The 9870-nt window shown below is 43.9% G+C and overlaps 1 protein-coding gene across 1 annotated transcript; it reads right to left on the bottom strand.

Annotated features, from left to right (window-relative positions):
• Positions 1 to 7568: 7568 nt before the first annotated feature.
• Positions 7569 to 8160, bottom strand: LOC122697576 (mitochondrial import receptor subunit TOM6 homolog). The gene has a single exon (XM_043908488.1). The coding sequence runs from the start codon at positions 8108 to 8110 to the stop codon at positions 7886 to 7888; it is 225 nt and encodes a 74-aa protein (XP_043764423.1). The 5' UTR covers positions 8111 to 8160; the 3' UTR covers positions 7569 to 7885.
• Positions 8161 to 9870: the final 1710 nt, after the last annotated feature.

Below are 9870 nucleotides of genomic sequence, written 5' to 3'. Positions count from 1 at the left end.
GCAGAGACAGCCCCAGGCTGCAGACACAACGGCTGCCTTCCGTAGGACAGCTTGCCTGCTTCTGCCAGCGCCTTGCTGCCCTACGTGTGCCAGTATGTGCTCACGAAGTACGTTGTGGAGCAGAGAACAGCACACACAATATAAAGAACTCAGAACTATCTATGGCAGTTGAGTAATTTCAGCTGCTGCAGAAGTTCAGGACAAGTGCAGTGACTTCAAGTAAATAATTTTCTAAAAGTCAAGAAAAGCAAGATTTGTTTTCCACAAGTCAGCCCCCCATCAATTTCTAGGCATTAACTCATTTGTTCAATCCATATATTTATTGAGCACCTGCTAGGTTATTATGCATCACTGGAAATTTAGTAATGATCATGACATGAATGATATAGGACTTAACTTATAATTTACACAGTTTTCTCTCTATATAGAAATTAAATAATATTCAGAATCATAGACTGTTAACACCGGAGGGAATCCTAAGGGTGGTAGTCTCAAAATGGTGGCCAGAATAATGGATAGATGGATGGATGACAGGCCAACAAATGGATGAGATATTGTTCACGCCTCTAGACCATGGACTCCTAAAGTTTAATGACTAACATGAAAACCACTGTTACTACAAAGTGACTTAATAGAGCTATAAGAAAAGTGCCATGGAGGCACAGAAGTTGATGGTTAATTCTCCTTAGGAGCCAGAAACCCTTTAAGCTAAGCCTCAACATTATAGTGGAATTTTACTAGGTGGTAAAGAAAGTATATGGTGCACACGGGGTTAGAGTGCAGTTTGGGGGTCTGGACCACCCACTGTTGTTAATGATGTGGTAAGAAAAGAAGCTCAGAAGGGAATGTGGTTAGAGTTACAATAGTGGACAACCTTAAATTCTAGGCTTCATTTGGACTTGGTTCTCCACTGTGTTCAGAACCGAGAACTTTTGGGGATGAGAGGGTGGCAGTCAGATCTGGTTCTTGCACAGGGAACTCCTACCTCAGAGGAAAGGATGCATAAGAGCAGGAAGAGAACAGAAAACTCAGTTTTGATCATCTGTTGACATTACTTTGCCAACAAAGTTCCGTATAATCAAAGCTGAGGTTTATTCAGTAGTCATGTATGGATGTGAGAGTTGGATCATATAGAAGACTGAGCATCAAAGAATTGATGTTTTTGAACTGTGGTGTTGGAGAAGACTCTTGAGAGTCCCTTGGACTGCACCGGAGATCCAACTGATCAATCCTAAAGGAAATCAGTCCTGAATATTCATTGGAAAGACTGATGCTGAAGCTCCAATACTTTGGCCACCTGATGCAAAGAGCCGACTCATTAGAAAGATTAAAGGCAGGAGGAGAAGGGGACGACAGAGGATGAGATGGTTGGATGGCATCACCGATTTGATGGACATGAGTTTAAACAAGCTCCAGGAGATGGTGAAAGACAGGGAAGCCTGGCATGGTGCAGTCCATGGGGTCAAAAAGAGCTGGACATGACTGAGCGGCTGAACAACAGTTGACATGGAAATGAGACAGATCAAGAGACTTCAGAAGTATGATCAGTATTTAGTGAGACAGATGAGTCATATACACGAATTCTAATTTGTATGAAAACCTGGGTTGGCACTTCCAGAGGATGAAAATGGTAAGGAGAAGCATTTGATGACCATTACATTTAATTGCTATTTGAAGACGTGACAATTTTAAAAGTCGTGCATAGGAGAGCCTTAAAGGTAGGAAAGAAGAACACTGGAGAGGACCCTGAAATGACCCGGGTGTCACTAAGGTGAACAGTGAGACTAGGAAGGAGTCTGAGAAAGACAAAGGGATGAGGAAAAATCAAGAGATTGAAAGCCACGCCTGGAGACAACTTCAGTCAGGTCTGCTGCATCCAAACAGGCCAGCAGAGTCAAGGAGCTGGGGGACCGAGAAAGGTCCATACAGATGTGGCAGCATTAGGTGGTCCCGGGTCCCAAGAAAGAATTGGTGCATTGTGAGACTGAGGGGATGCTCCAAGGTTGCTAAGGTGTGGTGAGCTGAGTACAAAGGAAAGATAGAGACATGGCAGCAACACAGCGGGGCCGACATGCATTGATGGAGAGGTAGAGTCAGTCAAGGTGGTACCATAGGACGTAAAACTTTATAAGGGAGTATGAATCAGCGATGCCGCATGAGAGGATGGTTGTTCAAAGGTTTCTATCCTGTCACTGCTATTTGACACTCCCGGTAATGCAAAAGCAGCATACCCATTCATGCTTCACTGGGTTGTGTTCTTTGAAAAAAGTTTCACCATGATATTTCCTTTAGTGTTATAAAGCATTATAGAAAGCACTTTTTACAAAATCTAGGAAGGGTCCACTTTAATTTGGAATTCTATGTGAGCTAAGAGCCAAGTTACTGCCTCTTTCCAACTTTTAAGTTTTTTTTTATTGTTAAAGCACCTTGCTTAGAAAATTTTAAATATGTATGTCTGAAACAGTTTTCCCAAAATAAGGAACTGTGCAGTTCTGGACATTAAAAAAAAAAAAAAAAATGATACCATAGGAGGAGGCAGGCTCCAGAGAAGCATTTGGGTTTTGCATTTTAAGTGGGAGGGTGTGGAAGGCATAGAGAAGGGAGCCCTGGAGAGGGTGAGTCAGAAGGTACAACAGGAATCAACTTTGGAACTCTGGAGAAGCTGTGGCTGTTCTGCCAAAAGTCACAGTTTATGAGGTGTTGAAAAAATAGCATTCTTTCATCTTTTTATTAAGGGCCACAAAAATTAGCGGAGAAGCTAGACCCCACCTGACCCCATTCCGGTAGGTCTGCACAGATCCTGTTGCAGATGTGGAGCCCAGATGCAAGGTGGGTACATTCTGGGGTTGTCCCCTTAACCCTGTCATTGAACACTATCAGAAGCCCCACAGGTTCCAACTGCTGGGCAAGGCATGAACTATATTTCAAGAAAAATGTGAGAAAGAAATGCCCCATAGACTGGAAGTTTGAGCAATTTCTAAACTCAAGCATGGGGAAAGTGCGTATGTAAGTTGCTGCAAGTATGCCTAAAGCAGGAAGGTGCAGAGGATACTCGGGTTGAGAGAGCCCAGAATAAACCAGGAAGTCAACATTTTTAAGGTAGTTTTATCAAGCAATGGGAAACGAAGCCTAGATGGAGTCTGAGCACAGTCAGAATTTAAGACAAATGCAGCCATTGTTGCCTTTCTCATTGCTTTATCGTATTTAGTGCCTTCTGACAGAAATCCTACAGCATTGCAAATTACTTTTATTCATATTTGCAGAATCTCCTTGAAATGAGTTTTAAAACTACAAGATAAAAAAAAAAAACTTAAAACTACAAGATGTTAAAGATGGAGCCCTATGCCTTTTAAAAGCAAAACTATGAAAAAACAAAAAAAAAAGGAAAACTATGTCAAGACCACACCAATTATACAGAGTTAACACACCTGCTAGAGGTTTATGGAAAAAAATTCACTTCAAACATAAGCTAAACATTTGTTGCTCATAAACTTGGGCTAATGCTAAGGGAAAGGAAAATCTCAAAGGCAGAAGCAAGCAAGACATTCTTCTAGTTGAGAGGAAATTTCCTGTACATGTGTGTGAAACAAAAAGATGATAATAGCTCTAAAACCAAAAATACTGCACATAGAAGTATGTATATATATGTTTGTATATATATGTAAGCATATATATGCATATGCATATAATTTTTCATCAGTGAAATAGAGTCACTGTGGATTGGGTGCACTTGGGGAGGCTTTTTGAAGTAGATAAGTTGTTCTCTGTCTTGCAGTCAGTACAGAATTTGGATTGGCAGGAAGGAAAGCAAAACGTGAGGATCTGGAAGTGCCTGCAGGTGAGGGACAGAGGATGTGAGAGATGAAATAGGAAGAAAGTAGAACCAGTTCATGCAGAGACTTCCGGAACAAAGATCTTAAGTTTGATTTGGTGAGTGTGTCAAAGATACTGAGAAAGCCTTCCTTATCTATGGTTCACTCGGTTTCTATTCATTAATTGGACGTTGATTTATTAACTCAACAAATATGTATTAAGCACTTGGTATACATCAGGCTCTCTGTTAGGGCCGGAGCTGTGCTTCTCATCTGGACTGACTTTCTCCCTCAGGAGGCGTTGAGCAGTCTCTGGAGATGGTTTTTTGTCATCACATTGAGGATCACGTGCTACTGGTATTTAATGGGTGGAGACCAGGGATGATGCTAAACATCCTACAGTGCACAGGACAGCCCCCACACCAAGGCGTTTTCTGGCCCAAAATGTCAATATCGCTGCTGTTGGGAAACACTGGGCTGGAGAGTTCAGATATCCCAGGGAAGGTCCTTGCCCTTTCAGGATCACAGGGAGAGCTGACACTGTGAAATATTCATGATGATCCCGCTGTCCTAAGCGCCACAATGAAGTGGGTGCTGGGTGCTATGGCAGAGCAGAAGAAGATGTCACTGACTGTGCTCGGGGTTGAAATTATTTTTGGAAGAAAGCCACATTGGAGATCAGTCTTAAAAGATAAGTTGAAACTTACCAGGAAGTTTGGAAGATAGGAAGCGTGGGTGGAAGGAGAGTATTCAAACATGTGGCACATTTGCGACCAGTGGCTGGTGTGGCGTAACTGGAATACAAGGTGTGTAGTTGGAGGTGATGGTGAGTGATGGGGTTGGGCAGTTAGGTTGGGGCTACATCCAGGAGGGTGCTGCAGGCCCTATGCCTCTCTTCTCCAGTGTCCACCAAGGTCACGTAAGGTAACCTAGAAGGTGCTGGGTTCCACAGTTTTCACGGCACTCTTGTCTGTAGATTTTATTTCCTCATCTGGGCTCCAGTAAGCGTGTGTCCTCTGAGTTTTGAGTAAAAGTAATAGAGAAATAAAACCCTTGCTAGTAATTTGCCCTAAAGATGGAATCTGTCAGATAATCATTCAGAATTTAAAAGCTCGTCTCAATATTCCTTCAGATGAAGAAAATGGTAGGATAAAAATATAGCAGAGCTTATTAGTAACATCTTACCCATTTTTTCCCTAAATGGTTAGAACATACTGCCTTTCCCTGCTCTTTACATCAATGTTCCTGTTATTAAAGCTGTCTATATTTCAGTTCTAAATCCTGGGAGGATTTTCCCCATGAATTTAACATGACTGAGGAAACTTGCTCCAGGGTAGAACCTTGCTGCAAATTATCTGAGACTAGGCTGCTTAATAAAGAGACTAAAAACGAATCACAGCCTTTTTGTAGCTTCAAATGTGGAGTTACCTTTCTCCTTCACCCTCAATTTCATGATTATTCATAATAGAAAGAGACCACCTTTATACAGTGATTGCATGGAACAAATGTCCTTTGTGTTCAAAACCGGAGGCTGCCGCTGATACGGGCCAGGAGGGAGTATGTGGGAGAGAGTTAGGGGTACTATCTAGTTCTGGTTAGGGGAGCCACCATTTCTAAGATTCTCCAAAGGCCATTCCTGCCCATACTGCCTGATGCTTATAGGGGGGCGTGTATGACACCTCTAGGGTCAGGCATTGTCTTCTGAATGACCCTCAGGTTATCTGTTCAAGCCCAAATCTCTACTAGTGTATAACCATGACTTTCCTGGGTTTGAAACTGAAACTGAAGTTGCTCAGTCGTGTCTGACTCTCTGCGACCCCATGGACTGTAGCCTACCACGCTCCTCCATCCATGGGATTTTCCAGGCAAGAATACTGGAGTGGGTTGCCATTTCCTTCTCCAGAGGATCTTCCCAACCCAGGGATTGAACCCAGGTCTCCTGCATTGTAGGCAGACGCTTTACCGTCTGCGCCACCAGGGAAGCCCTTCCTGGGTTTAGATATGTAAGTTCTGCCAAGAGTAGGTGTATACAAATAACCCATTATGCCGGAAAAGGAAACTTAAAGCCGCATTACAGATGTTTCTCAGTGCCCCCCTCTTCTGCCCTCTGCATCTTTGCAGGGGAAAGTGCAAGGTACGCCCTACGCTCCAGTCTGTGGGAGCTGTGAGCCCCACCCCCATTTCAGTCATTGATTCTGGAAAGCTTTTCCATCTTCATATCACCCCGATATTTGAAAGGTGTTTATCCTTTGGAGCAACTACCAAGCTCCCCATCTCCCCACTGATATTTAACCTCAGTTTATATACAGTATCACCTAAGACGCTTCGGAGGGTCTTAGCACGGGTGTCAGCAGCGGTCCAGTGTCCGATGCTAGACTGTCCTAACGGCTTTTAGGGGAATCAACTCGTTTCTTCCTCACAACGTGCCTGTGAGTAGGTACTCTTTTTGGCCTAATTTATAGATGAGAACCTGAGGCCCAGAAAAAGGAAGTGACTTCTCAAGTTCACAGAGCTAGAAAGACAAGAGAGCCAGGAGTCAAAGTGTGATGTTGTGATTCATAATAAAAGTATATATTTGGTCTTTGTCACCATTTCTGGCACAGAGCCCCCAAAGCCCTTGGGATTTCTTCAGTGATGAGAGCAATAAAGATGTCTTCAGTTTTGTTAATGAGGTAACGTTGGAACCACACCTTGCCAGGGGCCCCAAGCCTGAGATTAGAGGGTCAGAACTTTCAGTCCCATCTGCCAGCCTCTGGGGAGGGGAGAGAGACTGGAGCTGGTATCAATTACCAACAGCCAATGAATTGGTCAATCTTGCTGATATAATGCCAAAAGGAGACTTCTGGTGGTGAACGTGGAGATAAGGGAGATTCACAGTGCCTAGAGAGGGCATGGAAGCTTGGCACCCCTTCCCACACACCTGGCCCTATGCACCTCTTCCATCGTCTTGTTCCTGAGCTATGTATTCTTTTTTTATAATAAACCAGTGATCTGGTAAGTGAAATGTTTCTCAGAGTTGTATGAGCTTCTCTAGCAAATTAACCAAACCTGAGGAGGGGGTGATGGGAGCCTCTGGTTTGTAGCCAGTTAGAAGCACAGGAAACAACCTGGGCTTTCAACTTGCATCTCAAGTTGGGGAGAGCAGTCTTGTGGGACTGAAGTCTTACCTTGGGGGATCTGACGCTGTCTCGGGGTAGATAGTGTGAGAACTGAGTTGGATTCTTGGACACTCTGCTGGTATCTGAGAATTTCTTGATGTGGTGTGGGAAGCTTTCCTCCATCCCCAACACCCACCTTGGAATCGGTGCACAGATGCAGGCCAGGGGAGTTCTGAAGCCCCACCCAACACTGCTGCAAAGGCACACAGGGCCTTAGATGCTCTCTCCCAGAACATCTGAAGGGACTTAATGGGCAAATAAATGGTTTTGTGTCTCTGTTTTTGTTTTTTAATGAGCGTGACTAACAGTCCAAATTCTCTCCGCCCCCTTAAGTTTGAGGGTACAGCTGTTGATTACAAAAATCCTCACTGTTAATGATTATTATGCTTTGAAGCAGCCTAGTTCCACCCCATGAAGCAATTTTTTTTTCCTTTGAACTTACTTTGTATTGGGGTATAGCCAATTAGCAATGTTGTAATGCTTTGAGATGAATAGTGAAGGGACTCAGCCATACATATACATGTATCCATTCTCCCCCAAACCCCACTCCCATCTAGGCTGCCATGTAACAGAAACAATTTGTGTGTGTGTGTGTGTGTGTTTACGCTTTATTTGTTAAAATACCATTAGATTATTCCTCAGGACAAGAGCAAAGATAATCCCCTGCAGAAACTTAGGAACTATGTACAGCATTTTACAGAACAGAAGACAACACTTTAGCTGAAGGCTGCCTGCTGACCAGAGAAGGGTGTTCTGAGTGGACTCAGCAAAGAGAAGGAAGGCAGGCAGGGAAGGGAAGGTGCCCTCTGGATCAAACTTCAGCCACCAGCAGGGCAAATCTTGTGATGGTCACAGATTGCAGGCTGTTTTTGAAGGGGTCAAGTACAGCACAGGGGTTCCATGTGTCTTCACAGGCTAGACCCCAGGCTGAAGTGCCATTAGGTCAATGTCACTCAAATTTCTGGCCAACCAAACTCCAGCAGCAAAGAGTCCCAAATTGAGAATCAAGTTCCTCCGGAAGTCATTCCTGTTGGTGGCGAAGCCGTAGATGCCCCGAAGCCAGTCCCCCACATTGTCTGGAATTTCGGGAGCTTCATTTGCTGAGCCCGCAGCGGTCACGCCTGCCCCACTGGAAGCCATGGCAGCAGCTCTGAGCTCTGTAGGAACGCTCACCACGCACCGGGCGGGCGCCCACAATTTTTTTTTTTTTTTAACAATCCTGTGTTTTCTAGGAAATAAAAAAATTTTAGAAAGTATACAGATAGAATCAAATGGGATTAGGAGTCTAGGATTTCTAGCACTGTGTTTTTTGACCAACCAAAAGGACTGTTGAAAACAACTGAAGGACTTAAATCTTGGCTGGCTTTTTCCCTTTCAAAATATCAGTGTTAATACCCATGTCTTTGCTAGCCCTCCTCTACTGGCTTCATGTTACCACCACTAATCCCGAGGAAAGAATAAGAGCCTGGGCGTGTTAGGCCTTCCAGTTGGAGGGGAGAATGTGTACATTGCATCCTCTTTCTGGAACTAGCACAGTGGACCTCCGGAGGGTCGCCCCTACTCCAAATCCACACCCACCAGGAAAAAAGCCAGCATACTAGAGCCAACTCCACAAAGCATTCCTGAGAAATGGATACATCCCTCAAGACTGAGGAAAAATGGAAAAAGACTCTCATCACATATACAGTGTGGCAAAAACGTCTACAAACCCTCATGCAATCGTTATACCATAAACAGCAACAAAGAGAGGAAGCAAGAAAATGAGCCTCATAAATTTAGGGAAGGAAACTGTGGAAGAAGAAAGAACAAAGAAATGAAAAATATTTTTCTTTAAACTCAGGTGAACCAAATATATTTGTTGGTCTGAGTTAGCAAAGGAGAGTCAGCTGCGGGGCGGGTGATAGTGACATAAGCTTATGAAATGGAAGTACTGGTTCCTTCTGTTCGCGCGCGTGCGAAGTCACTTCAGTCATGTCTGACTCTGAGTCTCTTATGGCTCCTGCATTGGCAGGCAGGTCCTTTACCTCTAGCACCACCTGGGAAGCCCTCTCTTCGCTTTAGGGCTCCTTATTACTTATGAACCATGAGGGTCAAGTGCAATGTCAGGAGAGGAAAGATGGTAGAATTCACTCCTTATCATATGTCTCTGACCATCGACAGCCATCCCTCAGTATCCACAGGAATTGGTTCCAGGACCCTCCACAGATTCCAAAGTCTGCACATACTCATGTTTGTTATGGTGGCTCAGATGGTAAAGAATCTGCCTGCAATGCAGGAGACCCGGGTTTGATCCCTGGGTTTGGGAAGATCCCCTGGAGAAGGGAATGGCTACCCACTCCAGTATTCTTGCCTGGAGAATTCCATGGACAGAGGAGTCTGGCAGGCTATAGTCCATGGGGTTGCAAAGAGTCGGGTGCAACTGAGCCACCTTCACTTTTAAGCACACCTTCCTGTGTGCTTTAAATCCTCTCTAGATACTTATAATACCTAATATGATGTAAATGTCATGTAAATAGTTGTCAGCATACAACAAATTTCAATTTTACTCTTTGGAGTTTCCTGGAATTTTTTTTTCAAAATTTTTAACTGTTTTATTTTATATTGGGAGTATAGCCAATTAACAATGTGATAGTTTCAGGTGAACGGCAAAGGGACTCAGCCATACATATACGTATATACATTTCCCCCCAAACTCCCTTCCCATCCAGGCTGCCACATAGCAAATATTTTTGATTCACAGTTGGTTGAATCTTACGAATATGGAACCCACAGATACGGAGAACTGACTGTATATGCAGTTTGTCAAGAGAAGCCACACCTTTTATTGCAGGCCACCTCAGAGGCTTGGTGTAAGAAATCAGTAGGCTATCAGTAGATCTCAGCTTTTCAGCTCCCTAGTT

This window comes from Cervus elaphus, chromosome 7, assembly GCF_910594005.1.
Source record: "Cervus elaphus chromosome 7, mCerEla1.1, whole genome shotgun sequence".
NCBI classification, from domain to species: Eukaryota; Metazoa; Chordata; class Mammalia; order Artiodactyla; family Cervidae; genus Cervus; species Cervus elaphus.
This window is presented reverse-complemented; position numbering and strand designations above follow the sequence as displayed.

Excerpts from the sequence above, each read along its gene's own strand:
- LOC122697576 (XM_043908488.1), bottom strand. The coding sequence starts at position 8,110 with ATGGCTTCCAGTGGGGCAGGCGTGACCGCTGCGGGCTCAGCAAATGAA.